General features: G+C 39.3%; 3 protein-coding genes across 3 annotated transcripts; 2 read left to right on the top strand and 1 right to left on the bottom strand.

Moving 5' to 3' along the window:
• Window positions 1–4,035: 4,035 nt before the first annotated feature.
• Window positions 4,036–6,904, top strand: LOC133461249 (ferritin, heavy subunit). Its single transcript, XM_061742099.1, has 5 exons — window positions 4,036–4,287; window positions 5,218–5,323; window positions 5,847–5,993; window positions 6,256–6,381; window positions 6,524–6,904. The coding sequence occupies exons 2-5, from the start codon at window positions 5,222–5,224 to the stop codon at window positions 6,680–6,682; spliced, it is 534 nt and encodes a 177-aa protein (XP_061598083.1). The 5' UTR covers window positions 4,036–4,287; window positions 5,218–5,221; the 3' UTR covers window positions 6,683–6,904.
• A 4,592-nt stretch (window positions 6,905–11,496) lies between these two features.
• LOC133420478 (methylmalonyl-CoA epimerase, mitochondrial-like) lies at window positions 11,497–13,993 on the bottom strand. Its single transcript, XM_061710174.1, has 3 exons — window positions 13,963–13,993; window positions 12,223–12,563; window positions 11,497–12,023 (listed from the first exon to the last, which is right to left on the bottom strand). The coding sequence occupies exons 1-3, from the start codon at window positions 13,988–13,990 to the stop codon at window positions 11,871–11,873; spliced, it is 522 nt and encodes a 173-aa protein (XP_061566158.1). The 5' UTR covers window positions 13,991–13,993; the 3' UTR covers window positions 11,497–11,870.
• Window positions 13,994–14,050: 57 nt separating this feature from the next.
• Window positions 14,051–22,237, top strand: LOC133420468 (U3 small nucleolar ribonucleoprotein protein MPP10-like). Its single transcript, XM_061710166.1, has 11 exons — window positions 14,051–14,165; window positions 15,884–16,547; window positions 16,642–16,838; window positions 16,922–17,087; window positions 19,334–19,475; window positions 19,628–19,695; window positions 19,798–19,935; window positions 20,017–20,127; window positions 20,419–20,526; window positions 20,604–20,834; window positions 21,977–22,237. The coding sequence occupies exons 1-11, from the start codon at window positions 14,080–14,082 to the stop codon at window positions 22,124–22,126; spliced, it is 2,061 nt and encodes a 686-aa protein (XP_061566150.1). The 5' UTR covers window positions 14,051–14,079; the 3' UTR covers window positions 22,127–22,237.
• The last annotated feature ends 291 nt before the right edge of the window (window positions 22,238–22,528 follow it).

The following is a 22,528-nucleotide window of genomic DNA, read 5'->3' as shown; positions in this document are numbered from 1 at the left end:
AGCCACTGAGGGTGATGGGGGCGGGTGAGGCTGAGTTCTTCCTGAAGTCCACAACCATCTCCATTGTCTTTAGACCATTGAGCGCTAGGTTGTTTTGGCTGCACCAGTTCACCAGATAATCTACCTCCCACCTGTAGGCGGACTCATCAGAGATGAGTCCAATCAGGGTGGTGTCATCCACAAACTTCAAAAGCTTGACAGACTGATGACTGGAGGTGCAGCTGTTCATGTACAGGAAGAAGAGCAGAGGAGAAAGAACACAGCCTTGGGGGGATCCGGTGCTGATGGTCAGGGTTTCAGAAACATGTTTCCCCAGTTTCACGCACTGCTTCCTGTCAGACAAGAAGTGGGTGATCCACCTGCAGGTGTCGGGCACGTTCAGCAGGGAGAGCTTGTCCTGGAGTGATGAAGATGTTGAAGGCAGAGCTGAAATCCACAAACAGGATCCTGGCAAAGGTTCCTATGGAGTCCAGGTGCTGGAAGATGAAGAGAAGGGCCAGGTTCACTGTATCATCTACAGATATGTTCGCTCTGTAGGCAAACTGCAGAGGGTCCAGGAGGGGGACGGTGATGTCCTTCCTGTGTGAGAGCACAAGGCGCTCAAAGGACTCCATAACCACAGAGCTCAGGGTGACAGGTCTGAAGTAGTTAAGTCCTGTGGTCCTTGGCTTCTTGGGAACAGGGATGATGCTGGCGGTCTTGAAGCAGGCTGGAACATGGCTTGTCTCCAGTGAAGTGTTGAAAATGTCTGTGAATACTGGATACAGCCTATCAGCACAGTGCTTCAAGCTGGCTGGTGAGACAGAGTCCAGTCCAGCAGCTTTCCGGGGGTTCTGTCTCCTGAAGAGTTTGTTGACGTCCCTCTGATGAATTGAAAGAGTCGTGACTGAGGTGGGTGGGGGGGTGGAGGTGGTGCACTGGAGCTGGAGCTGTTGGGTGGTGTTGTGGGGGATGGTTGCAGGACTGTCCCTTTGTCTTTCAAAGTGGCAGTAAAACTCATTCAGGTTGTTGGCTAGGCGTCGGTCGTTGATGGAGCCTTTAGGTTTGTAGCTGGTGACCTGCCTGATCCCTTTCCAGACAGACGCAGAGTTGTTGGCTGAGAACTGGTGTTGGAGCTTCTCATACAGTGGTTTAGCTTCCTTCACTGCCTTGCTAAACGTGTACTTTGCCTGTCTGTGTCTGTCTTTGTTCCCACTCCTGAAGGCCTCTTCCTTGTACAACCTTAACCTTCCAAGTTTGGCTTGGGGGATTGGTCATTGTTGTAACTCACCCTGGTGCGTGATGGTACACAGCAGTCCGCACAGAAGCTGGTGTATGACATCACAGCCTCTGTGTACTTATCCAGACTGTTGGTAGCAGGCCTGAACACATCCCAGTCTATAGAGTCCAAACACGCCTGGAGATCTCCCACAGCCTCACTGGTCCACTTCCTTGATGTCCTCACTACAAGTTTGCAGAGCTTTAGGCCCCGTTTACACGGAGCAAAAACTGAGGCGTTTTCATGCATTTTGGCCGTTCGTTTACACGAAAACAGAGCTCAAAGTCACCAAAAACGATCATTTCTGAAAACTCCGGCCAAAGTGGAGATTTTCAAAAACTCAGTTTTCACGTTTTTGTCTAAACAGAGGAAAACTGAGATTTAGGCTTCAGAACGTCACATTATGCAACAGAAACGTCACCAGCGCCATGTGTGCGACCTGTGTTTACAATTAGTTTGGCCACCGTCAATATTTTCTTGGTACACAGCAGTCCGCACGGAAGCTGATGTATGACATCACAGCCTCTGTGTACTTATCCAGACTGTTGGTAGCAGGCCTGAACACATCCCAGTTTATAGAGTCCAAACACGCCTGGAGATCCTCCACAGCCTCACTGGTCCACCTTGATGTCCTCACTACAAGCTTGCAGAGCTTTAGTTTCTATACGTAAGAATCAGGTGGACCATGACGTGGTCGGAGTGGCCCAGTGCAGCGCGGGGGACGGCGTGATTAACATCCCTAACAGTGGTGTAACAGTGATCCAGAATGTTATATGTGTATTTATTTATTTATGCATTTCTATGTGTATCTATTTATTTATACATTAATTTATTTTTATATTTATTTTTTGTTTTGTCATTTTTTGTCCCTCATAAATTGAATGGACATTCCTATATCCCAATACAGTATATGAAAAATGTCCATACAATGCTGAACATAATTGTTGCCTGAAATTCTACATGATTTGGTTACCAAATACCAACAATCTAGCTTATTTAACACCATTACATAAACACACACTTTAAATGTAAGGATTGACCAGTCATCTTCAGCGGGGGGAGCGGGGACATTGCACAACAGCAAAGTACCCGGATGTGTTGTTCTCATCTGAAGCTTGCGTAATTTCACAGTCTATGGTGAATTTTTCCCATTCACGTCTGTGCTAAAGTGTCACTAGTCACGTTTTTTTATGTGGTCATTCTACTGTTGCTTAACCCCTAACTTTTTTAATTTGCCAATGTAAGTGTTAAAAACCCCCCACAGAGGTGAGTCACGTCATGTGTTCAGGGATGAGTCAGCAGAAACGTCGACCGCTTTTTGCTGTGTCATGTCAAGTCTTTTTTTTTCTACTCTTAACTAACTCTTAACACATACTCTTAGTAAGTGTAAGAGGTGGTCCACAAATCAAAAAGGACACATAAAAAAAAACAGAATATTTATTTACAAGCCTGCAAAAGTACTACATGTAACAGTCATGCTAAAAAAAAAGAAAAAAAAAACTTTCAAAGTGTGGTACAGTTGAATTATTTTAACTCACGTATTTGCACAATTTTCGATACCACATTATGTGATCACTAACTGTATTATACAGTTAGTATATATGTTTCAAATTAATATTTACTTATAAAATAAGACGATTTTTTTTGTCACTTTGTCTTTATTGGATTTTCAGGTTATTACAACTGCACATTTTTACCAGATTACAAAGATCGTCTGTATATTCACTGTGCAATAGAATAAGCAATCTGAAATAATAAAGCAAAAACAAACAAACAAAAATAAAAAGTAGAGAAACATGAACATAAACTTGTGGGTTAGCGCATTAATAATCTATCCAAAAAAAGAAAAGAGAAAGAAAAAAAAAGGTCTGCATCCTTATGCTTTCTCTAGATAAAATGTCCACTTTTGCCATCTCTTCTCAAATAGCCCTTCCCTCAAACCCAGGATATGGGTCAGTCTTTCTATCGTCCATATTTCTTTCATAATATCCAGCCACTGTTTTAGAGTAGGCGATTCAGGTTTCAGGTTCAATGAGACGAATTTAATCTGTAAACACTCAAAGTAGAGTTATTTTCCATCAACGGTACTAATGCTGCGTTCCATTTACCTCGGAAGTCGGAACTCGGAACTGGGAATGACGTCACAGCCGAGTTATCAGCGTTCCAGTTACAAAGTAGGTAAACAAGTTTGTAGTTCGCATATACCACATGAAAAATGTAAATTACACTATAGCAGCATATATATGCTGAACAATACTTGTATACGACTGATTTAGTGTGACCAAGACTAGAATGAAGTGCTACGAATTTTTACAGAGCTCTCTTCTACTGTTTACAACCGGGGCAGCCATCTTGGAATGTGAACTCGGGGGTGGTGAAGACTCTCCCACTTTCCAAGTGGGAAATCCCACTTCGAGGGGTGTTCCAGTTGAAAAATCCAACTAGGAACTGGGAAATCCCCACTTCCGAGGACAAATGGAACGCGGCATTATGCTTTCTCTAGATAAAATGTCCACTTTTGCCATCTCTTCTCAAATAGCCCTTCCCTCAAACCCAGGATATGGGTCAGTCTTTCCATATTTCTTTCATAAAATCCAGCCACTGTTTTAGAGTAGGCCATTCATGTTTCATGTTCAATGAGACGAATTTAATCTGTAAACACTCAAAGTAGAGTTTTTTTCCATCAACGGTACATAATCAAGCAGCTTGGGGTTTCCTCGACGCCCCGCCCCTTCCCGAACGTGACGTCACGCACAATGGCTTTATAAGCTCCGCTCACGTCCCGACGCTCATTCGACCCTCGACATCGGACGGTGAAGGTTACCTGCTTCAACAGTGCTTGAACGGCAACCTTTTAACTGTCTTGAAACATCCTTCGACGAATCTCTTACCTTTTTATTTTTCTAACTTGGTTAAAAACATCTACAAGCTAAGTAATCTTAAACCACAACGCCTAGCTCCAAAGCTATCCGTTTGTTTTGCTAACGACACAACCTCAGCAACCTCCTCCCGAGACGACCTCCGCTCAGGTGAGACCCTGCACCGCTTCACCTGTACACTGCTGTTTTTAGTGGGGGACTGGGACTATGTTGTAGGTCGTAGCGGCCCGGGTGGTCCATATTCAGGGGCGTCTAGACCGTTTGTCCTCGTTGTTTTCCTGCTGAAGCCTAAATTATGGTCGACGCAGAGCCTACGGCGTAGGGTACGCGGCGAAGCACACCGTACGGTGTGCGTCGTAGGCTCTGCGTTGGCGTAACGCGGAACCATAAATCAGCCTTGAGGCTCATGGCGCAGTTGCGCAGCATTTTCAGTGCGGGCATTGCTAAAGCCAACCTGCTAGAAATCATGTTAATTTAGTCTAAAAATTGTTTTTTATTTTATTTTTGTACATGTATTTATTTTTATATTTATTTTTTATATTATTTTTATATATATATATATATATATATATATATATATATATATATATATATATAAAAAATCTCACTGCAGTTGACAGACATTAGATTGTCAACCATCCAAATATTTGTTTGGTCAACAAGGGTCCTGTTCATGAACTGAAAAGTTGCGCAACGAAACGACGCACACACTAGTGCTTCAGTTATACATCTTTATTTATATATTTTATTTTTTCAAATTAAATTGTAATCGAATTTAAGTGTTATTGATAAACTACTTTTTTATTTCTATGAACTTTATTACAGTCTCTAGACCCAACAGCAAGACGTACAATAAAAAACAAATACGTCGCACCCATACCAATGTTTCCATAGATTATGATTGATATCTGACCGAACTGCACCTGGGGCTTGTGAGCTTCATTATAATACAGTTTTGTGACTCATCAAGTCGAGACATAGACCAGCCGCTACTTAAAAACACTTACCATTTATTTTATAACGTAACATTAAGTGGAAGCTGTTGGTTTGTTTTGTAATTGTGGTCTTTGTTTTTTTTAGAATCATGAGTTCCCAGGTGAGACAGAACTTCCACCAGGACTGCGAGGCTGCCATCAACAGGCAGATCAACCTGGAGCTGTATGCCTCTTATGTCTACATGTCCATGGTGAGTCCAATAGGTGAAAGTAACAAAATGGTAGAATATAGTAAAGATGTGTGAAGAACTCTGCAGGAACCAGGTGTTACAATACAGGTGGAAGTGGGTTGGGAAAGGGGAACTTTGTATGTCAGTTGTGTTTCATGACTTAAGCGGGCACAACTATCTTTATTGCCACTTAAAAAAGGCTGCAATGTGGTTATACAAGAGCTGCCAGTGTGGCATTTTAAAGTGTAATGGAAGTTTAGATGAAGGTGTTAGAGCACCCTTTATATTAAATGTAACGTGTAATTAAACAGAGACTAAAGGTCTTTTTTGAGATTATGTTCCTAGAAAGGGCCGATAATACATTAACTTGCTGTGTGGCAATCAGTTTTTTAACCTACATTAAGCTGTGTATTCAGATAAATGATTAAATGCACAGGATGTGAACATGGCTAGACTTTAGACTAGACAACTAAACAAAGATTATGTGTCAGTGCTATCTGATGGAAATGCACGAGTTGGCATTAAACATTTCTCTCCATTACAGGGGTATTACTTTGACCGCGATGACCAGGCATTGAACAACTTTGCCAAGTTCTTCCGTGGGCAGTCAACTGAGGAACGTGAACATGCTGAAAAGCTAATGAAACTCCAGAACCAGAGAGGGGGGAGGATTTTCTTGCAAGATGTCAAGGTATGAGCTTAGCAAAAATAATTCAAGATTAATGTGTGATAAACTTCTGTTGGGGTTGAGGCAGCTTATTCAGTATTGTAAGGGAGGGGCCAAAAAGATAGTGAGGGTGTGAGTGGGGTGTACTGCTTATCTCTTCTGGACAGGCTATCGCAGGTCCCAGAACTTTAGTAAACGTTAAACTGTACATTAACTGATGCGACCTGAAGGCCGGTTGTTTATCCTCTGATTAATGAGTATCTAACTTGTTCTGCCCTTATTGCAGAAACCAGACCGGGATGAGTGGGGCAGTGGTGTTGAGGCTCTTGAGTGTGCCCTGCAGCTTGAGAAGAGTGTGAACCAGTCACTTCTGGACTTGCACAAGCTCTGCTCTGATCACAATGATCCACATGTAAGTATTAGCAGTGTACAGTCATAAAGGCTGTGTCTTTAACTCGGAAGCATTTGTTGGGAACTTTTAAGCTGGAACTGTTTATCAAATTGTATCTTTCATCTATGCTGTCTGAGCTCATTGAATAATTTCTTCCTTCCAGCTTTGTGACTTCATTGAGACCCACTACCTTGATGAGCAGGTGAAGTCCATCAAAGAGCTTGGAGACTGGGTGACCAATCTGCGCCGCATGGGAGCTCCCCAGAACGGCATGGCTGAATACCTGTTCGACAAACACACTCTGGGCAAAGAAAGCAGTTAAATCCGTCCAGATCATAGCCAAAAGCTTCTGTATTTGTACGTTGCAGCCATGTGTTTTTTTTTTTTTGTTAAGTAAAGAGTCTTTTGCATGGTGTACTGGCTGAAACTTTAGATTTGACACAAGCTTTCTCCATCTTCCAGTTCTGTCAGCTTTGCTCATGCTATCACTACATATTTGCTGAAGTTGCTTATCAAACAATAAATGGAACCCTCTGGATTCTGATTCATTGTGTGTTGTCATTTGAGCATGCCTCAGTTCTGCATTTTTCTGTTGTCTTACTGGGGAAAAGGGAACTAATGACTTCTCAAATACGCAATGGGTGGATTTTTTTTTTTTTTTTTTTTTTTATTGAGGGGAGGGCTTTAAACTTGATCTGAAGTTAAAACTTGTAAAACGGTTTTGGAACATGGACTTGACGAGGGAGGTGTTGCCGTCTTGAACTTGGAGAACAAATTACTGTTTTCTCTTTGGCGCCTACAATTTTGTAAATATACACCAGAAATCTGAAATGACCAGTTTGTTGCAAAACTAATAAGCATCTGCGGTTCAAACACTTCACAGGTGTCCCAAACTCAACTTCAATTAGTAAAGATGATGCCACGCAACTTAAGTACAGTTGACGCTGCTTTACATGCTGGGCCAAATAGGAATGTGGATTTTCACATTTCCTGACTCGGTAGACGGCATCAACTCTGTCGCTACTGTTCAAATGGTGTCCTAAAAAGCTGATAACTAAAATGTGTGTCTTACCTGCAGACATCTCTAAGTTTTTGCATGTGGAGTTTTTTTTTTCTCAACCTTCAGAGCATGAATCCTGTCTGCTCAGCTCTTGGTTTCAACTTGTGTACACGACTTGTGTATCAGTCGTGTTTACTGTGGTTTTGGGATTATCCGTTACTGCACATTTATTCCTACTAGCGCCGCCTTGAGCAGCTAGGGGCCTCTTGGTAATTTATGTTGTGCTGTGATGCAGGAGTATCAGGAAACACCTGCTACCACTAAAGAAAAACACCGATCTGGTTTCTTCAGTATCTCAGACAACTTCAAGGTTATGCCATACACTGGTGCTTCTCAGTGTTGTGAGAAGCTTAATCATTGGATAAGAGGTGAGCCAAAGGTGTTTTGGCAGTCTTGGAACAGTCTTCCCAGGAGTGGATGCCTCAGGAATTTAATCTCTTTCAGGATGTGAACAGAACATGCCATTCCCTTCCATGTCATTATTTCAAACATGATAGTGTAAGGTAACAAGACATGCTTGAACAATGATTGCAAGAGACTTTTTTTTGGTAATAGCAGCATTCATGACATGTTTGAAAAGGAGTAGGAAGAAGTAAAAAACTTATGAACTCCTATCCCTTGAACTCAATACTATTCTTTCAGATGGACCCTCGTTATTAGATATCAAAAACCTTGAGGTATTTAGAAGTTACATATAGATAGTAAGAATAGCAAGAATTTTTCACAGTATAAATATATATTGTGGTATACCTCAGTATAAATTTGCAGATACCTGAGTGATTATTGCCATGTACAATTATGTCACTGTATATAAACACTATTTACCGTGAGTCCCTGTATTCATCTGTACATAAAAGCATACATTTACAATGTGACTATACACCCGTGTACAATCTTATTCATTAGAAACGTTCTTAAAGATATTTCTACACGCATTAAATCATACATGTACACATATACTTGTTTCTTTCCAAATATATATATAGATACACACATTTTCACACACGTATACACCCACAACCATACAAGTCCTCCCACCAGCCCTCAACCAGCACCCCCACATTTACATATACACATTTGTACTTGCACCCACCCACATTTTCTGTATCTTGTGAAAATTACCTCCTTATATTTCCTTTTAAATTGTATTACATTTTGACTTTGTTTTAGCTCCTCCTTTAGTTTGTTCCATAGTTTTATGTCATGAATTTAAATAAAAAAAGCTCTTTTTTTTGTTGTACGTATGCTACCAATCCTTAAGTTTAAATGACCCCTTAAATGATATTCCCCTTCTCTTTAAAAAAACCCAAAATTTTCTGTATGTGCTCAGTTAATAATTTATTAGATGCGTTAAACATAATTTGAGCATTATGGATGATTCTCGTTTCTGTAGTATTCAGTGGTTGTAAAGAGCTTTTGTACTTAATTCCCCACACCTCTAAACAGTATGTTAAATAAGGCAGAATCAGCGAGTTATAAAGAATATGAAGTGATTTATTGTTCATAATATGTCTAGCTTTGGCCAGGACAGAGACGCTTCTAGATAGTTTGTTCTCTAAATGTTTAAGGTTGATTAATGTACCCTTTCTAGAATGACACCCTCTATCTGGACTGGAATTTGAGCATTTTTGTGGCAGTTTCCAAAAACCATAATTTAGGTCTTGTTCAGATTTAATGCTAGTTTGTTGTTGCCTAACCATTTCTTTAGTTTACTGATTAAGGTGATTATGTATAGAAGTAGTTGTAAACTCTCACCAGAGACCAGAATGTTGTGTCATCAACAAATAACACAAATACTTTCTTTTTCAACGATTCACTACAGTACAAATGATTTTATTTTAGGATCTAGTAAAAATCAAGTGTTATTTAATCATATCTTAATGAGTAAAACTTTAAAAAATAGATAAACTAAAACAAGTTGTACTTTCTTCCTCAAATTCATAAGCTGAACTGATTTAAGGACGCTGTTGCATGCCTCTGGTTCAAATATATGAAGAGAAAGTAATTTGGGGATTACCGTGGTTGGCAGTATTCTTTTTTTTTATGGAAGTAGGTTAAATGTTTCTGGTTGAGTATACGTCACCAAAATTTCGCAACTGTTACAACATGATCCTCCCTAATATCCCTGACCCTATTCTGGTTGAACTGAACCAAATGTTTACAGGAAGATAAATGATACATGTTGGCATTGTTTCCACCCAAAACTCATTGGCTTTATTTTCTGTGACAAACATGAACAAACAAAAGACAAAATCCCGACCACATGGGCATCCTTCATATGGTCTGCAGGGGAGTTTGACTCTCATACACAGAAACACATCCACACACACAGAAACACATTTACACACACAGATCATTTTACATTGTAACAATCAATGCACAGAGAAGCTGTTTGCTCTCACTCTTTACCTTTTGCCATGCGTCCACCTGCAAACTGTTTATTCAGAATATTTTTACCCAACATCACACTCAACTTCATGTTCACTGTCAACACTGCATCTTATATATATATATTATATATATATATATATATATATATATATATATATATATATATATATATATATATATATACATACATACATAGATAGTACAACTTCATCAAAAAAGGCTAGACACGTTGCTGGCCTACAGAAGAAGAAGGATAATCTGAGTTTTTATGGCATTAACAGTCTGGATGGCAGTCAACCCATATTGGGAATAAGGATTTCTTTGAGCAGTTAGGCAAGGCACTGGTGACACTATACATCCAAAGGAGACATGTGTCCAGAACGCCAGCTTCTCCAAACACAGTGAGGAGAACGGCAGAGCCTCCAGCTGTCCCATCTGCACGCCTCACATGACCACATCCTCATGTTTGTGAAGTAAGTGTCCTGCTGCAGTTGTATGATTTTAGAAATAAATTCTCAGTTGCAGCCGTAGCAAGAGGAAGTGCTGTAAGGTGTGTGGACCATCAAAAGACACAACCCACAGAAACTAAAAAAAAAAGGACACATATGGTTGTTTTTTGTGAGGCACATGGTTTATAAACAGGCATGTGTCTTTTTTATCTTCCCCCTGTTGCAAGGACTTTGCCTCTGTTGTTGCAATCTGCATTTGATAAGATTAAATTGATTGACTGTTGAAGTTCAAATTGATATATTGACAGTTGGCATTCACAATGATAAATATTCATGAAAAACGTCTCACTTGATTGGTGACTTGATACCTTAGTCTTGACTTATGGTAGACTTTTAACAACATTTTTTTTACCTTATGACCAAAAAACAAAAAACAGAATCAGATTTCAATATTTCATTGTGGTCTACTAGAGACTGATCGCAATCATGAAATAAATATCCCTATTGTCTGAAATTGAGATAAAAGAGACATGTTGATAGTGTTTAAAGTAAAATGTTATTTCAGAATTTGACCCAAGGGATACCAGAGGGTCCCAAAGACTATATGAGGGTTAAGAGTTCTTGTTTTTCTTTTGTTTTGTTTTTTTTAAAGACAGGGTTACTGTTGTTGCCTGCTCATGTGTTACTCCCTCTAGTGGTGAACTGAAAACAGTCCGATGTTTGGCCCTAAACGGGTTAGACGTGGATTTGAAAAATGTAACCTCTAAAACTAATAATAACCCATATTCTACTGGTGGCAGACCGGTCCAGTGGTTGCTGTACCTTCTTTTTCACTGCAGCCATGCCCTTTAAATATGTGCAGTGTGGATTTGCTTTGTTTTGTTGAAAAATAAAAACACGTCCCTAGAAAACAAGTTGTTTTGAACGCAGCATAAATTGCTGCTGACACTACCTCTTTACAAGGATAACATAAGGATTTGTTTTTTTACAGAGTGAAGTTTAAACCGTCATTTCTGAATCTACATATTGTCATGCTCATCAAAGGCTTCCCTTCTCATGGTTCTTATCATATCAGCCATTGATGAAAGACGGTTTTCAATTTTTACAACTTTACAACTACAACAAAAACTTTAAATATATATATATATATATATATATATATATATATATATATGTATATGTATATGTATATATATATATATATATATATATATATATATATATATATCTTGTTCATATTTTATAATAAAATACAAGTCAAAGTAAATTTTGTAAAGTAGATGCAATTAAACTGCAGAAAGTGTTTTATTTGAATAATCCATGCTGTCCCATCTTTTCAGATTTTTGGGGTTGTCGGACGGCACAGAAAGATATTCAAACTTAAATGAAAACAAAAATTAAAAAGTCAGTGAATAATATTGTTATTATGTTATTAATATTGTTATTTATGGTAATTGTAAAAAGACACACCACACTATGATAATTTCCCAACAGAAGAAGAAAACCAAGAGCATGTTTTCGGAAAATGTTACAATGAGGATTTGTAACACTGTAATCACCACGATAATCTGGCCGTGACATTTCTAGATGTGAAGGAACAACTCCCACATTCATGCTTGCTCAAGCTCCACCAACACACCGTCGCAGTCTTTGGGATGAAGGAACATGACCGGCTTCCCGTGGGCACCTATTCGGGGCTCTGCTGACAGCGTTCTGATGTTCCTTGCCTTCAGGTCGGCCACGGCAGCGTTAATGTCGTCTACCTGCAGACAAAAAGGAAAATGATTCGCTAATCATCTAAACATGTACCATTAAAGGATGAAAAGTACTGTGGAAACACACAACCATTTATGTTTATCCACTCATTGTGAAAAAAACAACAAAAACCCCACAGTATTGACAAAAGAAAAACTGAGCTTTTTAATAGTAACAGTAATCTCCACGCCATCATTCTTGTCTCACCTCAATACAAATGTGATGCATTCCTCCGGATTTGTTCTTCTGTAAGAAGCCAGAGATGGGGCTCTTGTCCCCCAAAGGATAGAGCAGCTCCAGCTTGGTGTTTCCAAGCTCCACAAACACTGTGTAGACGCCATGCTCAGGCAGGGGCACCTTGTCGCTCACTGTGGCCCCGAGTACATCCCGGTACAGAGCTGTGGCCTTCTCCATGTCAGGCACAGCGATGGCAATGTGGTTCAGCTTTCCCAGCTTCCAAAGCGATCCAGGAATTCCCTGTTGAAGGGCCGCTGTTGTTGAATGTCCCCTGAGGAGCATGATGCGGGAGCATCTGGAAACACCTGATACTGAATAAAGTTTCAAATTCAATTGGATGAAGTATCGCAATTTAGCTTTAATCCTGAATGTATTTAATTTTCATTTAAGAAGCATCAGGATTATACAGTGGATTCTGTTGTACCTTGACCCCCTTCACCGATAAATTTTGGTTTCATGTTATTTCAGGGCTGCATCAGTCCTTCAAATTAAAATGAGCATGTATTGTAGATTATGTGTTTGGAGCAATTTATGCACACGCTTTCTGGCATTGGGAAGTAGGTTTAACATATACATGTGGATTATTTCTCAGATATGCCATTTGATATTCTAAAAAAATTAAAGTTGAAATTTTTTGGAGTTATTCTTCTTAATCATCCAAGGAAGTGATACATTTTAGGTATATTTGAGCAGGACCGTTTAACCGTTCTTCGACCCTCATCATCTTTTTCTGCATTACTCTTTAAACCACTTCAGCGCAAATCAAAACAACTAAAACATTCAATAATGTTCTGGATTTCAACCCTTTAAATGCCAGTAAGGATATGAGATACTTTGTCTACAGTGCATAGTGGAAGGATGTGGGTTTATTTTTATTTGATTTTTTATTAAAGTCTCGAACTATGGACATGATCTCATTGCAATGCCCTATCCCCCCACTATCCATTTTTAATAAAACAAGTGACATCATCTATTCAAACTAGCATTTAGAATTGATATAAAGTCTCAAAAATGATTAGTCGTTTGGTAGGTTTGAGAAGAAATGGTTTGAGAGATGAATACTTAAAAAAAGCAACAAAAAAGAGATGTATGCGTGTATTAAAGGTCCTCTGAGGACGAAAAGAGTGTCAGTATTGTATAAAAGACCTGTAATTGTAACTAACATTAGATTTAAAAACTGTGTTAAAAAAAAATTCAAAAAGAAAGAAGCAAAATACTTGCTTAAATGCCTGCCATAAAGTGTAATAGAGCCATGCTGATCACCAAATCAATAAAGAAAAATGACGAATATTCACAAAAATAGCCTGAGTGCTCCCGACGGGTTCATGTTTATGTGGGTTATTGGTCAGATACTTTTGTGGATTATAATTCTGCAAAAGGACAGGAAACCCCCTGCGTTATTTTTAGTTATTCTTAAAGATCTGACGACCAGATATATTTATATGTATATTAGAGCAGGACTGGATAAAAGCATCTGATTAAAAAAATTACTGGAAATATTTTAAACAGAAAAACATTCGGTGTGCACATCATGCACGCAAACGCATCACGAAGACAAACTCAAAACGTTGCGTGAATATAATGTCTTTATAAATGTTGAAGTCTTGTTCGGTGTTTAACAACGCGTCATAGTTGTGTCTGTGAAAGCAGACAACTGAAAACATCAAACATAAATGTAGCAATGGAAAATTATAATAAACAAAAACTAACCTGCAACCTTCAACAGTGTGGACGCCATGTTTGTTCCTCGGAACTAAAGTGCAGGACTCGAGTTGCTCGTGGAGCCTGTTTACGTGAGGCACAGAGGGCCACACATGTGAGGGGAACATGGCTAGTAAAGATGTGCGGAGTGTGCTGGAGGACTGTGTCAAAACCATTAATGCCAATGCAGCACAGCCAGAGAACTTTCTGAGGCAAGTTCTGGTGGATATTTTTCTCTTTTAAAAGTGGTTATTGATTTATTTTTGTATCCTTATGAACGAGAAGGCTCATGTGTCGGCTAATGCTAACTGCTAAAACCCCTGCACGAAGTCAGACTTTATTCCCGTGCTCAAATGAGGATTTGGAAATGATTTCACGATGAAATTACAGGTTTTTGTTAAAAGTGTGAGATATTTATGTGAATACTAGCAAGCGTACAGAACGTATCGTCTCGTACCAGAACTTGTGCTTTCTTGTAGTTGCATGATTTTTAAGTTCTTCTAATATTCTTGTGTGACAGCTAAACATACTCCATTAAAACATTTTGTGACTGGGAAGTTCATAAAAAAACAACAACAACAAGGTTTTAACCACTGAATAGTTATGCACCTAATTGCTACTGTCAGCAATATCTGTAAAAGACATTTGTTGGCTCAACCCTCAATTTCTCCTGGAATCACACCCAGGATTACCACCTTTTGGTCTTTAATGAATTGTTGATTAAACACATATGTATTAAATTTTGAACTTGTTCAAAATATGTGAGTGTGGTTCCCTATCAGCCTGCCACAGTTTCTCCAGCACTTGTCAGATTCATTCACACTATTGCTAGTGTCTGAAAGAACCTTGTAATTACCTAATTGTATTCCCTCCAATGATTTGAATTAGTGACTAAAGGTGTCTCAGTGCATATTTTATCTCATATGTCCAGTGATATATCTGTGTTCATTTCAATTTCCCACCTCTCTTTTATCCTCAGTTTGTTTAAATCCATGCCTGAGAATGCTTAATGAAAAAGTCCTATCACTTTCTTATTTATGTTTCCTGTTGGAATTTTCATTAAGAGCAGTTCAACGGGGGTCGGCTCTAAGACCTTGTCCCATTTTCTGTTTTTTTTTTAGAACATTCCTTAATTGTAAATATCTGTAGAAGTCTGTTTTGGGAAGTGTCAATTCATCCCTTCCTGTTCAAATGATTTAAGACTACCATTCTTATGAAGTTGGTGTAAGCTAGTGAGGTCATATTCAGACCACTTTCTAAATCCTACATCCAGAAGGTACAACATCTTTTATATAACCAATATTGGTTAGTGCACACATTTCCTTTTGGCAGACCAAATGATCATCCTCCAAATATTTCTTGTGACTCTATTCCACCCATCCATTTGAGTTTCGAACCCAGTTCCTCCTGTTCCACCAAAGACCCTGAATCCCCAGTTGCTCCCGGTTGTCAGGCCAGCGCTGTTGTTGAATGTCTACAGTGTAAAGCGCTTTGGGGCTGTAGGAGTACAGCTGGGAAGTGCTATATAAGTGTAAGCCATTTACCATTTCCCTAAGGCGAATGTTTAGAAAAGGCAGTCAGTAGGGGTCTGTCACATAAACCTTTTTTGATGTTGAGCCAGCATGTAAATGAAGAAGCCTGGATCCAAATAGTTAGGGGTTTTAACTATGCAGCCCAGAAATGGTATAGTTTTAGAAGTTTTAACCCACCATGTGATTCAGATAGCTGCAATCTTTTTAGTCTAATTCTGGGCTGTTTTCTTTACCATATAAATGCAGAGATGAGCTTGTTCAGTTTATCAAATGTGGATTCAGGAATGCCAATAGGAAGCATCAGAAATGGATATTCAAGACTTGCGAGGACGTTTATTTCCACACAGCTGTTTTAAGCCATTTATGATCTCTCATAATGATTATTTTCTCCTTTTCAGCCTTCAAGATGAAGTGGCAGCAGACTTTAAATCCCTCACTAAGGCCCTGTATGACTTCCACAAAGCTCAGGAGCCCGCAGATTATAAAGGCAGCCCTTTGGCTCAGCTGGTGGTGGAAGATTTTGATGAGGAGCAGATTTGGCAGGAGCTGGAGCTTCAGAATGATGCTGTATTGGGACACTTCAAACGTGCCATTGATGTGGCTTTGTCAGACAAGACATTAAGTTTGCTGTCAGCAGAGGAGGAGGAGGAAGAAGAAGAGTATGGACAAGAGGAAGAAGGAGCAACAGATGATGAAAATGAATTTAAAGAACAAGAGGAGCCATCTAGACGGTCTAAGAAAAAGCCTCTGGAGGCTGACAGGTACTCGGAGGATGACTCTGACATAGATTTCGATGTGGATGATCTCGAGAAACGAGAGAAGCAGAAGAAAGAGAGTGGAAGAAAAGGCTCCAAAGCAAAATCAGTTCCCTCTGAGGTTGACGATAAGTTCTTCAAGCTGTCAGAAATGGAGACATTTCTTGACGATATGGACAAACGAGAGGGAAAGAAAGACGAGGATGAGGATGAACTGGACTATTTTCAGGACCTGCCTTCTGATGATGACGACGACGATGATGATCTTGACTTGGATCAAATAATGTCTTCCACGAAGAAAAACACAGTGTGTATTTTATTCACAGCTTTCCACTCATTACATGGGATCCCGATGATACAGAGAACAGGATTTAGATTATTTTTATGTTTTATGTCTACAGGTAAAAAGCTCAAGAGATCTCAAATACAAGGACTTCTTTGATCCAGTGGACAGTGGAGCAGTTAAAACAGATGAGCAGTCAGATGGAGAAGATCATGGCACGGATGCGAGCCAGGAAGAAGAAAGTGATGACGAAGCCGCTGATCATGATGGTGAAGAGGATGAGGATTATGATGATGATGATGATGATGAGGATGGGTAAGTGTGATCAGAGTTATCTAATACGTACCATTCACGTGTGGGACAAAATTGTCAAGATGTTTGTGTCTCCTCTTTGCCAGGGAAGAGCAGAGAAACAACGCCAAATCATCTCATAAAAAAGTGACCTTTAATCTCAGTGGGGATGAAGACAGCGAGGGGGAGGATATGGAGGACATCTTTGGAGGAAAAGCCCCAACCACAGACAAGTCTGAAGTAAAGTCTTCATTTGAGAAGCGGCAAGAAAAGGTAATCAGGATTCAAATGTGGCTGACTTTATTTATGAATTTTTTCAAAATAAGACAAATATTTCTAATACAAGTGTTTGAATTCTTCAAATGAAGCAGCTCAGACCTGAAACTTGCTCAGCAGTAAAATGAATGCTTCAATCAGACCAGCTGTTTGATGCCAAGTTTATTTACCGTATTTTCCGCATTACAAGCCACACTGGCAGTGCGCCCTATAATCCGAGCCACCTTATGTATGAATTTAGTTGTGTTTACTGACCTCGAACCAATTTTATATGGTACACTCATAAATCTGGCAAAATGGTTTAGTGCGACTTTGATTAGCGACGAAGCCGCTCCGCTTGATTGATATGTCGGATCATTCCCAGCTGACACATTCAAGTCTGTCCTTGGTTGGATACGGGTTGCAACGCCAGTGAATGTTAGATTACTAATTATGTAGTGCTGGCAAGCAACCATCATCCAACTTCTAGTCAATGTTACCTTACTATGATTAGATGTCAAGCCAATGTAAGGGTTTTAGCATAAACACAATCCAGTTATAATCAAATGTTGGAATATAACGGTGTTCCAACCTCACACTAACTTCAGGTATCTGCTATCACTGCCAACTATGAACCAATCACAGAACATGACGTAGTACGGCGCTTACCTCTTCCCCTTGTAATTGTGTATCTGTGGAAGACGGATGATTTAAAATGTGAGTGTATTTTTCTTTAATAGTTACAGCTGAACGATATTCTGAGTTATTGTAAAATGAGTTGAATAAAGTTCAACTTACCAGACTGTTTTGTTTCGCTTTATATATGTTTTATCATGCGCCTCATGTATGAAAATAGACCCGTTCATTGATATTGCGCCTTATAATGCGTAGACTGTAGAGTTTTTCAGTCCTTTTTCAGTCCTGTGGTATGCACAGATGAGCACCAGTTTTCTTTGAGAATGTGAGGAAAATGTTTTTTGCACAGTTGCAGTTGACTCGCACACTTCCCAGAGAGAGATTCTCGGTGCGTCCGAAATGCCACACTAAACAGTATATACTAAAAAGTATACTTAAATTTGGCACACTTTTGAGTAAATATCAGTAGTGTGCATTAATTCGGACGTACTATTAAGAGCGCACACGTCACGGAGGAAGTGACGTTTCACAGCGGCAGTAGCAGCGTACCGCTATTTTACATTATATACTATTATTATATACGAATATTTTAATATTATATAATAATATTATTATACTTAATATTATACTTATGACATATACGTATCACTTAGCAACCAAACAGCGCTGCATTGCATTGTGGGAAGATTCTGCTCAGCTAGTGTCCATCAATCCACACTAATAAATTTCTCCGGAATGAGTATGGATAGAACATACTATGGAGTACGTTCTAATGTTTCGGACGCACTAAAAAAATCTGGCATACTCATTTTGCATCCTCATTAGGGTGGAAGTGTTCTGACCTACCTGCACTTCTGTTTACTTTCTGAAATTGCTGTTGAGCCTTATTTATGCTTCTCAGTTTATCAACAGTGCCGTGATGCAGACCCCTTTCTGCAGAAAGGGGTCTGAAGTGCACCTGCAAAAGTGACTGACATGTCACGTTGACGCAGACCGCAACAAACATGATTGGTTGATTATTTTTTGTTTCCCTTTTTCCAAGATCCCACTGCTAGTGCCCAGTTTTTTCTTAGTTTTAAAGTCAGGTAGAAGATAATTTGCTGCAATGTCCGCAAAAATGACTCATGGCCAACATTTTCAGCTTAAGCTTGCATAAATGATATTTGATATTTATTTGGTCGGTTGTTAAATCTGAGCACCATACAGGGAGTAAACAAAAAGAAACTGGGCACTGTGACCTATGGTGCTGCAGAAAAGAACCAATGCTGTCACCTTGTAGTTGCTGGTGTAATTAGAGAGCAGCCCAAGTGATAATGCAGAAGTGTAAACGGCAAGGGGCTTTGTGTGTCCCACATCCCTCCTCTGGAACATCAGTTTAGAAGTTTAGCTTACAATTTTCATGTATTTGAACGTTCTTTTCTTGTCATTTACTGGGTTTTGATCTGATCTTGAAAATGACAGACTAGAGAAAGAAAAAATCCTATTTACATAAGATGTATTGAAAGAGTCCATGTTGGAAATTGGCTTCAAGAGTGATTCAAAATCACGTACCGAATGTCCTGTGTGCCATGGATTAACTGGGTAGATTTTAGTGCTCTAACAGCAGCTGTCGTTCTTCCAACCTGAAGATGTCGCAGAAAATCGAGGAGCTGGAGAAAGCAGCTCTCGGCCAGAAGCCGTGGCAGCTGTTGGGAGAGGTGACGGCGCAGACCCGTCCTGAGAACAGCATGCTGGAGGAAGATGTGGAGTTTGAGCAGACGGCAAGGATGGGTGAGGGCTGACCACTGAGTTTACTTTGGATCTAAATGCTTTGTCTTGTTCACACCAGTGGAATTTAGTTATTCAGTATCACAGTTTTAATGTTATAAATCCCTTTCTGTGAGCTATTTTAAACCGCATTTTAACCAGATTTTGTTTTTTAGCTCCCGCCATCACTGAAGAAACCACACTACAGCTTGAAGACATCATCAGACAGAGAATTAAAGACCAGGTTAGTCCCAGGAATTTCTTTCCACTTTTTTGGAAATGTTTATTTTCGTTTCTTACGTTCCCTTGAATCATAACCGATACCTGTCGCTTGTGATTTGTTTAGGCATTTGACGATGTGGTCCGCAAAGAGAAGCCTAAAGAGGAGGTGTTTGAGTACAAGAAGAGACTAACCTTGGACCATGAGAAGAGCAAGCAAAGTCTAGCAGAAATCTATGAACAAGAATACATTAAACAGACCCAGGTTTGACTTTTGCTTCATTTTCATTGCTACAGTACCTGCCAACTTGGCATTATCCATAGTGTTTTATTTTTCTTATTGCAGAAAAAGACTGAGGATGAGGAGAACCCAGCCCATGCAGAAATTCAAAAAGTGATGGATACCCTCTTCCTAAAGTTGGACGCTCTCTCCAACTTCCACTTCACTCCAAAACCAGTGGGTTTTCCCCGATATCAGTGACTAAAAACAGTCCGATGAACTAAAAATATTTAGATTGGTTGTCCTTTTGAGATATAAAGATTTTAATGATGCAAAAATAGACAAGTGTGTTTAGTAAAGACTCGCTAAAACTCAGGATGTTAATTAAATAATTATAGTTTGGAAATCATCTTACAAAACTTTTATCTCTAAACAGAGCAGTTCCTTTTAAATGTGTCAAATGTGAAGGGTAATACACTAGTGGAGTTATTGATAAACACATTAATTTGTTTTTTTCCCCCCCCACAGCGTGTTCCTGAAGTCAAAGTTGTATCTAACTTGCCCTCAGTTACCATGGAGGACGTGGCTCCAGTCAGCGCCAGTGATGCTACCCTGCTCGCACCAGAAGAAGTCAAGGTTACCAATCAAACAGTTATTTTGATGTGGGTTTATTCCTTTACACAGCCGGTCTAACAACTCTCTTTTCACTAAAGGGGAAGAACAAAGCAGGAGATCTACTGGGTGATGCTGAGAAGACGTCAACGGACAAGAAGCGCGAGAGGCGTCACAAAAAGAAGGCGAAGCAACTGAAGATAAAGGAAAAAGAAAAGAGACAGAAACTTAAGGATGCCAGCAAATCGGGGGAAAACAACAAGCCATCAAAGGCTCAAGTCACAGAAAGCCTGAAGAAACTCTCAAAAGCCGGCAAAGCCACGATACTCAAGGTAGGTGTTATATATGACTAAACTGGGCTTTTATAATTACTTAAGATTGTGTTTGCGTTCAAGTTCGTCTGTCTGTCTGTCTGTCTGTCTGTCTGTCTGTCTGTCTGTCTGTCTGTCTGTCTGTCTGTCTGTCTGTCTGTCAATGAGAGAAAACAAAGAAATTAAAATAACAGTTCTCATACATATATTTACAAGGTAAACGGCACCAATTTTTACCTCCTGACACGTGTTAAATGGCTTTAAGTTGTACTGGATCTTATTGCATTGCCTAATTAGTACTTTTGAATAAGAGTACATAGCCCAAAAAGGGATTTTTACTATTACATGTTTACATTACATGTGTACTTAGAATTCTTTTTTTAGTTTTCACTTTTATAGCTCATTCTTAAAGTGAAATGGTGGAAATACATGTGTATACACTGAAAAGTGTTGCATATGTGTTACGCACCTCTAAGTTATGATCAGGTGATGTGAACTGCCTTCAGAAGTCCCATAAATGGTTCTGTTAGGCCCACTTGTGTCCACAAGTAATGAAAGGCCCTCCAACAGACCTAAGTAAGGGGTGCCCTGAAGCATGCAGCGCAGCGCAGAGCTCTCCAAACCCATCAGCGATTAAGTTGTGGAGAGGTACAGACTAGGGTTAAGTAAAAATAAAACTAACTCTTAATGTTCCTCAGAGCATCATCAAACCAATCATTAGAAAATAATATGAAATCATAACAGATTATCCAAAAAGGGTACATCATTAGATTTGCAAAAGTTACAGGGACTCATCTCAAGAGGCTTCAAAATTCAATTCAGAAATACTTTAATACCTGAAAATTAAGTAGGCTATTAATAAGCTGCAACTGCTGAAAAATTAGATTTAAAAAAAATATTTCCCTTCAGCTATGTTTTCAGATTTTTTTTCTCTCGCATGTTATACATGAAAAATGTTCAGCATCTGCAATGCCTTCCACCACCAACACACACACACGCATATCTATTTTAAGCATCCATGTCGAATGAATTGTTGATTCCCTCAGTCTTTCCAGACATGCCACACCTTTTAGTTGACAAAATTAACACTACATTACCTCTTAGATAATGCTGTGTCTGTGTGCTCCTAAAATGACTCGTCTAACAGCTTTTCTGGTCTTCAGGACGAGGGAAAGGACAAGGCTCTGCGATCATCTCAAGCATTCTTCTCTCAGCTGCAAGACCAGGTCAAAAGTCAGATCAAGAGTGCAAAAGACCAGTCTTCAAAGAAGAAGAAACGCAAAGAAGTTTCTGCCAGCAAACTCAAGTTGTAATGAATGTAATGGTGTGTTTCTGATGATCAGTTTTATTTTGTACAGATTATTTTTTCTTTTTTTTTTTTATGAAAAAGCTGCAATTTATTAAACATAATGGTCCATGTGAAACATTCCTATTCCTTTCTAACATATCGGCTCTATAAACTCATAGTTTTGAGTGATGCACTATTCCTGTGTTTTCAAACGAAGTCTTGCACATTTGGGCAGCACTTTAACAATGTGCAACAAATTTAATGGGTTTCAACTGCCAAATAGCATTTGTGATTTATATCAAAGGAGAAAGCGAGAACACAAGTGTTGACTTCATGCAGGGAGATAGTGATGGGGAGACTGGGTAACTTTACCCAGGTGATTTCTAATGATACCCTTCATATCTAAACAGCTCACTGCTATTTTCAG

This window comes from Cololabis saira, chromosome 2, assembly GCF_033807715.1.
Source record: "Cololabis saira isolate AMF1-May2022 chromosome 2, fColSai1.1, whole genome shotgun sequence".
NCBI lineage: Eukaryota > Metazoa > Chordata > Actinopteri > Beloniformes > Belonidae > Cololabis > Cololabis saira.
This window is presented reverse-complemented; position numbering and strand designations above follow the sequence as displayed.

What these genes read in the sequence shown, in the direction of transcription:
- LOC133461249 (XM_061742099.1), top strand. Translation starts at nt 5,222, where the DNA reads ATGAGTTCCCAGGTGAGACAGAACTTCCACCAGGACTGCGAGGCTGCC. An exon ending in CTTATGTCTACATGTCCATG is followed by an intron (nt 5,324 to 5,846) that starts GTGAGTCCAATA and finishes TCTCCATTACAG; the next exon opens with GGGTATTACTTTGACCGCGA. An exon ending in CTGATCACAATGATCCACAT is followed by an intron (nt 6,382 to 6,523) that starts GTAAGTATTAGC and finishes TCTTCCTTCCAG; the next exon opens with CTTTGTGACTTCATTGAGAC.
- LOC133420478 (XM_061710174.1), bottom strand. Translation starts at nt 13,990, where the DNA reads ATGGCGTCCACACTGTTGAAGGTTGCAG. An exon ending in CACACTGTTGAAGGTTGCAG is followed by an intron (nt 12,564 to 13,962) that starts GTTAGTTTTTGT and finishes AACTTTATTCAG; the next exon opens with TATCAGGTGTTTCCAGATGC. An exon ending in TGCATCACATTTGTATTGAG is followed by an intron (nt 12,024 to 12,222) that starts GTGAGACAAGAA and finishes TTTTGTCTGCAG; the next exon opens with GTAGACGACATTAACGCTGC.
- LOC133420468 (XM_061710166.1), top strand. Translation starts at nt 14,080, where the DNA reads ATGGCTAGTAAAGATGTGCGGAGTGTGCTGGAGGACTGTGTCAAAACC. An exon ending in TTGAGAAGCGGCAAGAAAAG is followed by an intron (nt 17,088 to 19,333) that starts GTAATCAGGATT and finishes TCCAACCTGAAG; the next exon opens with ATGTCGCAGAAAATCGAGGA. An exon ending in AATACATTAAACAGACCCAG is followed by an intron (nt 19,936 to 20,016) that starts GTTTGACTTTTG and finishes TTCTTATTGCAG; the next exon opens with AAAAAGACTGAGGATGAGGA.